At 38.7% G+C, this 7,751-nt stretch overlaps 1 protein-coding gene across 1 annotated transcript in view; it reads right to left on the minus strand.

Moving 5' to 3' along the window:
* LOC125235370 (transmembrane protease serine 9-like) overlaps positions 1 to 4,877 on the minus strand; it is a 39,723-nt gene extending 34,846 nt beyond the window's left edge. Inside the window, 1 exon segment of the mRNA XM_048141924.1 lies at positions 4,607 to 4,877. Within this exon segment, the coding sequence (XP_047997881.1) occupies positions 4,607 to 4,705 (99 nt within the window). The 5' untranslated portion in view covers positions 4,706 to 4,877.
* Between the last annotated feature and the right edge of the window lie 2,874 nt (positions 4,878 to 7,751).

Here is a 7,751-nt window from a genome sequence, read left to right on the forward strand (position 1 = left end):
GAAACCCGTGACCCTATTAGTGATTTCAACACCGATCCGAGTGAAATATCTAATGCAATATGGATCGCTGGCCGTCTGAAGTTCAATGTCTCCATGTCAGGGTCGATTGATTGTTTAGTTAATAATGCATTGAAACAATACAATTTCCTCAGATACTATGCATACAATGAACTTTAGGTATTATGCAGATGGGTTATTTACTTTATCATCAGGTAGGTTGTTTGTATTGTACGTAATCATCATGAATCAATACAGGGATAGTTTACTCTGTTAATCGAATTAAGTATATTCGAGTCGATGACAGGTTTTCCTATGTTGTAATTAAAAGCTATAAAAACCCATCTACTGGCAGTAATTTTTATAATAACGAGCAGACGCATCGTTGGATGGCAAGCAAATACCGTGGCCCTTGTAGGTATTGATACACCATCATGGTTGCCATTGTTTTGTTGACAGAACGCTCTGACTGGCTACTTCCGCATGAGAACCCAAGATCTACAATATTTTTAAATTTAAAGTAACACTCAATTTCCACGAGGACGTCCCTTAGATTTATGGCTTGTATGACAGTACAATTTATTAAACGCTTTGCTTGTCTTTAATCAAATCCGTAAAGCTGTATTCTCATACATTGCCAATTCGTGAGACAAGAAAAGTCATGAAATATTGTCAGACTCACTTTCTTAACATTTAGAAGTAAGTATTAGAAGGACTTATTCTCTAATGCGTCTGTTGCCTCTGTTATAGAGTTTTACTGTTTTCCATAGGAACAATGTTGTGGGACCGGGGTAGGAAACGACAAAGAGTAGGTAAAGTGCATTTTAACTATTATCACACTCGTAGTTTTTTGTTTATATACGTAGAAGGTACTTTCCAAAGTATGATTGGGCTGCCTTTCACGAGGTAATTGCTCTCGTTTTTGCGATCCAAATAATGCAAGAAAGTGTCTGCGCCGGTTGCGCAACTCACGGTTTGCAGTCGCCTTTTAAGACTATACTAACGTAGACCCAGGTAGACCCCATTCTTCTTTCTGGAGGTTAGCATTACGGAAAAAATGTATATTGACTATATTCTAACCCTTTAAATGTTTCCGATTTATTATCAGGTATACACGAGTTAGAAGCTAAAACTGGCACTAAAACTTGAGCATTTTCATGTGCTCTGCCTGCCTCCTTCAGAATACTAGGTAGAAGTTTATGTAGGTATGTAAAACTTGTATTATTTAATACGACAATTCTACGTTAGCCCTCTGTTAATCCGATTATACCACACTCAATGCACTTATTACATTATCATTACTAAAATAGGAACTTATTTAATTATTGAACAAATGAGGTGATTAACTGATTATTAACTTACTTAGTTGCTTGTTATCTAATTCGTATACGTTACTAAGTGATTCCAGCACAAGTGCGGAAACACGCAAATTACGCACACCAAATCTTGCATAACTGGTCATTTAGTGACCCAGCACGCCGGAAAAATATTTCCTATTTCAAACATTAGGTAGGTACAGTCAGCGAAACGGCTTAGCACCTAATCCTTGAATACTTACTTACATTATGTATACGTAGTTGTGCTATTTGCTGACTGTTGTAGGTACACTAATGGCCTAATAAGTGGGTAATATACAAAGCAATGTATATTTAGGAATTAATGAGGAGAATGTATCGTAAAAAGTTTGTTTCAAATGTGTTAATTAGTCAGTCGGGAAAAATACAAATAGCTTGTTGAGTACTTATGTAACAAATATTTACACGATTGAAGTAGGTATGTAAATATGTAGGTGTGTATTTATGCACGTAGAATATTATATTAAATGTCTAATGGCATGTATGTCATTCTATGACTAGGTACTTAATTGCATTCCGGCTGATAATTCGTAGTCTGGTCCTAGTCTAGACATTTAATAGCTAACTTTGCATTATTTGTCTTTATTTTTACACTACGTATGCCATACTAACGAATTCGTAAAGGTAAGGGTGATTTGTGAACTCACGTGGACATCAGCTACCGCTCCTCATCGCAGCCTAAAGCCTATTTGACCTGATAATTAGGTTAGATTAAGATTATAATATATATGTAATGAACTATTCATAAGAGCTTGTAACTAGGCCTACATGAATAAAGATATTTTGAATTGAATTGAATTGAATGAATGAGTTTTCAGTTAACTTTATGGTAGCGAACAGACCGTTTCGTTGTGGCAGCTGACGTTCACGAGGGTTCATAGTACATCGTCCTTTGTTACTATCTCAAAGTTATCACCCCGCCGGTTATACGAATCCTGACCGAAGAATCATAAATGCTCTCATTACCTAATATTCGTGTTGATATTTTATTAAATTGAGAGGTAAATTCATCATTGACCTCGTGATAAAATATCAAAGCTTTATTTTAACGAAATCTATTATGATCAGCAAAATTATAAAACATAAACATAACATAAAACATAAACATAATTTTTATTGAAAAACAAGTATTGCATATTTACATTACATCCAACAAATACTTAAAATTATCGATTATTTACATTTGCCCGAACTACTACTACTACACTGGGTTGCTATGGCACGTAGGCAAGGGAGCATTTATTAGAGGGCGTAGGTCGGTCCTAAACTCAATGCTAATATACAAGGCTAGTCGGTCACTATTCCGAGTTCGAGAACTATTACCACGTGTTCTTATATAACACTTATAACACTGAAGCACGTAACAGCGAAAGTAGTGCACATCCGCTTCATCTATCGGACCTAATTATTACTGTTATTACGTGCTCTGTTCAGTCCATTAGGCAGAACACTAATTGCTAGCACCTTCTAAACCTCCGTCATCGGATATTAGGTCATTTGTTTTCATCTCTATAACTTTTTTATTGTTTTTTTTTGTTACTTATTCGCTGGTATAGTACCTATATCATTATTAATTTTACAAATCACGCACTCCAACCACGCTAAGTGACTTGGCTGACAACAGTGACAACACATGCTTTTTAGTCTTGGGAACTAGGAAGACGTTTTAGTCATACGTTTCACGGTAAACAGCCAAAGAGATTTTCAGTGCGTTGCTGAGCGTAGTATTGGGAATCTTGGGATCCCAAAACTGGCGGGAGAGAATCGGGGTGCAGGCCATTTACTCCAGCCTACCAAACCAACGTCACCAAAACAACACGTCCTTATTTTTTTGCCATGTCTGTAGCCGTTACCTACCTCAATGCCACAATTTTTACAGGTTATGTAAATAAATATTGAGAGTAGAGGTATACCACCCTGTGGGATGTTAAATGTTTACAGAGATACGGACTCCAAGGTGTGCACGCAACTTTTTAGAGGTAATAAGAATGTTTTCCCCTCACTAGCTCGGAAACACGTGTTTTGTCGTTTAATACCAGCGGGTAAAAACGCATTTTATCCACTAGTGGGTAAAGTAATTTGACCTTGAATAAAGTCAAATTAACTGCTTTAAAATTGATAAAAGTAGGTGAATCTAGTAATAAAGATGATTTACCACCTGTGGAACTACTGGAAGCAGTGATAAACGCATTTATTGCGTTGTAGTTTCCTCGCTATAGTGAGGGGAAAAGTTTTGTGTTACACTCGGGTGCAAATGTATTTTACTTCTCGTGTGTTAAAAAACTCGCAAGTTCAGGATTCTATTCTCGAACCACTCGCTTCGCTCGTGGTTCAACTATAGAGTCCTTTCACTTGCTCGTTTTTCAATTCCACACTCGGCGTTAAAATACAACTTTGCCCCCTTGTATAACAAATAACTATTCTTACAAATATTGTCCCAAACGTTATTGTACACCCAGAGTTGGATTTCATTTCGAAACACGTGTATTACTTAATTACAACAGAAATTAAGATAAACCGATAGGTACCGCTAGTCTAAAGCAGCACTTAGCCTAAATTTCTTTTAATATGGAACCTCCTACGAAATTCCAGCAGTTAACCTAACCACAAGCTACGTAACTAGTACCTTGCTCGATACGCACCGTCTGGCGTCTTGTTCTCGTGATAATGAGGCAGTCAGCTGGCGGAAAGTAAAAGTGCACGCACGGTCAACGCACGCGCAGCCCGACCGACCGTGATAACGCTCCCGACGTAAACAATCGGGAATCACAGGAAGACGATAAAATGAACTTTAAAAAACTCGATTAGTACTGTCCGCGAAACTTAACTGCGAACCTGTTCAGATGGTGCGCAGCGCAATAATTTGTCTAACACGAACGGAAAGGTACGAGTATGAAATCCGTTGAATAAGCAGAGGAACCGATGATGAGGAAGATCATAAACTTTCAGTATCCTTTATGATTTAAGCTTTTAGGTTAACTACAGCAAATGATATCAATCAACCAAACTAATTCTCAGTAAATATTCGCAGCTATATTGCTATTCGCTGTTGTGAAGCCTCTACTCACCATGCAACAAATCGCTAACTATTTTTCATGATTGCATGATTGATATAAAGCCGCACTGAATAATAAACCACTCACGATTGGTTGCAAGGTAAGTGAGGTTCTGTATAAACAGGAAGAGTAAGTATTTTCCTTATTGCACTCCTAAGTATCTTCAGAAATTTGTAGTAGGTATATGCTGAAACTCACATGGTTATCAAGCGCAGCGATATCCGGCGAGCTTATCTCCCTCGCAGCCCCGAAACAAACAAACACAAAAACAAGAGCCACTGTTGTCCATGGGCACATTGTCGCGGGTCCGGGGTAGGAAACGGCGGAGAACAAAATGCGCAACCATTTATTTGCACGGCATCTCGAGGATCACTGGCGAAGGCGGTGAAGGCGAGTGGCTGGCATTACTCGCGTACTGACGGCCGCGCCGGCGCAGCCGCAGTGCGGGGTCTTCGGCCACACCACCGCACTTTCACTCGCCAAAATCCCGGTGCCCCACCGTGCAACCAGCTAGAGTGGAGACCAGATCCTATAGGCTAAAGTACCTATCCTGTCCGTTGTTGATAATCTAATCGACAAACTGTCTTTCCTAATTCTAAGCGGCCCATCTGATACCTACCTAAGTGCGTTTTCACATTATCCGCTCCGATATCGGATGTAGGACCGATATCCCATACTTTTAAGCCGCCATCTTTGATTTTTGCCTTTGCAATCCTTCCGACATCCGATATCGGATCAGATAATGTGAAAACGCACTAATTCTGAAGGTAACCGGCAAGTCATATACCTACATACCTAGGGTAAGATGAATGAATTTAATGTAGGTATGTAAATCACTGTACTTGCCAAATTCATAAATAGTACATTACGATACAAGTGCGGAAAAAAGGAAGTTCGAAACGAGTGGATATAAATTAAAACACGACCGATACTTCAAAGGACCATATGTGTACTGTACAATACACATGTGAAGAGGAAATTTGTAACTTGTGTAGATTTAAAACACTCCCTCCGGTCGTGTCGTATTCGTACTTCCTCTTTTCCGCACTAGTATCGTAATTTACTATTTTATCCACCAGACACGGTTGTTTAATATGAGCTATGTCGAGTTTCTCTCAAGAAGTTATAGAGAAGGTCCATAGGCTACGATAATTGCTTACCTTACCTTACCAACAGGCGGAAAGTAATACGTTGCTACCAACTTTGTGTAAAAGTCATCAAAAAATAGCGATATGGATAATTATGATCGTTATGTATAATGTCAATGTCACCTCCTGTCAATTTAGGGTGTCGAATATAGCTCTCCTGGGTAATAACTGTAGGTAGTCAGGTGCTGTTACCCATTATTAATTTCCCACGGATCTAGTTGTGGGAAACCCCAGAGCAATGATAAATGAAAGTGAAATCAGCGGAATAATGGATTTCCGCAATACGAGCGAAGTCGCGTAGACGAGATGTCAGATCACAAAACGGACGTAGGGTAAAATCACCAAAAGATGAACAGTTATGCGTTTTCACATTATCCGATCCGATATCGGATGTAGGACCGATATCCTATACATTACAGGCGCAATCTAGGATTTTTTGTATTGAAATCCTTCCGACATCCGATATCGGATCGGATAATGTAAAAACGGACTTAAGCGAATTTCCTAACTATGACAATTTTTTTCAACAATTTAATTTTTTTTATGTTAGAATTACCGCATTTAATTGAGTTTAGAACAAAGACTGCTCATAGTGACTGGAATTTTTATAAAAAAAGCATGCATTTATATTCAGACCAGTGACATTTATTTGTTACAGGATTTGTTCTCTTTGTTAAGTATCAATAATATGCTAGCAATAGAAATAAAGCTTGACAAAATTTTACTTGAAAAATCAATAGTTTTCAAGTCAAATTTTGTCAAGCTTTATTTCTTATAATCGGATATCGGATTCATGAGGAATTGAGGAAACTCCTCAAACCTTAACGTATAATACGTACAGTCAACCAAGTGGAACCCCTAGGGTGACACCGATCAGTAGCGCCCAAGTATACGACCCGCTAACAGTGTTCGTGTCCGCTCGGGAAAAAATCTTAAATAATCAAATTTGGTTGCAAACAATGGTCTCTTGCAGCATAAAGTGGTGTGGCAAGTCTTCTAACACTTCTACATATAAAAAAGATGGAATAACATTCCACAGTTAAGTCAAATTAATTATTTTGTTGAATATTGTTTATTACCCGCGGAGTTCATTTATACTGGTCAATATGGTTGTACTGAGCGGCGCCGAGGCGCGTCCATCCCTTTTTGCCTAGTTAACAATGCGATATGCTATCCCTTTCACGTAAACGACTAGGGATGGGGCCATGTTAGTTTATGTCTGTTGCGGGAACTTCGTACTACCGTTCGTATCATGTGCTACCATTTTATGAAATATAAAAGAAAGCAGATTTGTAATTGTGAATAATTATCTCGAGTCTGTAGTGTTATTTAGTTGATTGATTAGTTTAGAATATTTAGTTGGTAATTTAACTTAGTAAACGTAAGTAAAAATGCACAGTTTAGTTATTAGTTACTAGAATGATTTTTATTGAGGTGCTATCACAATCATCATCCTCCTTGCGTTATCCCGGCGTTATTTCGCCACGGCTCATGGGAGCCTGGGGTCCGCTTTGGAAACTAATCCCAAGATTTGGCGTAGGCACTAGTTTTATGAAAGCGACTGCCATCTGACCTTCCAACCCGAAGGGTAACTAGGCCTTATTATAATTTAATTATAATATTATAATTTGTTGCAAAACAAATTCACCACAGTACTGATACCGGTACCATAATAGACATGTCCCATTCCCATCCCTGCTGCTAATCGTAAAGGCGCGCCATTATTTGAAACGACCAATGGCAGCACCGTGCGCGCCCGCCTCACCCCGCAAGGATTGGTGATTTGCGTCTCGAACAATATCGCTTGCATTAGGCTTCTAGTGGGGTGTTCTGTCTGTGCCAACGCCAAAGGAAAACGAAACGCCGCGCCAGTTAGTCTGGCTCTGTCGCGCCAATACGCACGAGCGATAGAGATAGATATCTAGAAGCGTTTCGTGAGCGTTTGTGCCATTCGGCATTATTTACACGATTTAGTACGTTATTCTTTCCATATCGGGCCTATGTACCGCGACAAAACCAATTTAACCTTTTCGCCGCCACGTCAAAAAAATAAATAGCGTGCCAACCTGCCAACGCTTAATCGCACGTAACTGTCAATTTTGTCTCGTGATCTAATTAGCTGTGTTTAGCTATAATTTAGGAATAATCTAGATATCATTTAGTAAATAATTAATTAATGTTTAATTGCCAATATT

Source organism: Leguminivora glycinivorella, chromosome 2 (genome assembly GCF_023078275.1).
Source record: "Leguminivora glycinivorella isolate SPB_JAAS2020 chromosome 2, LegGlyc_1.1, whole genome shotgun sequence".
Taxonomy (NCBI): Eukaryota; Metazoa; Arthropoda; class Insecta; order Lepidoptera; family Tortricidae; genus Leguminivora; species Leguminivora glycinivorella.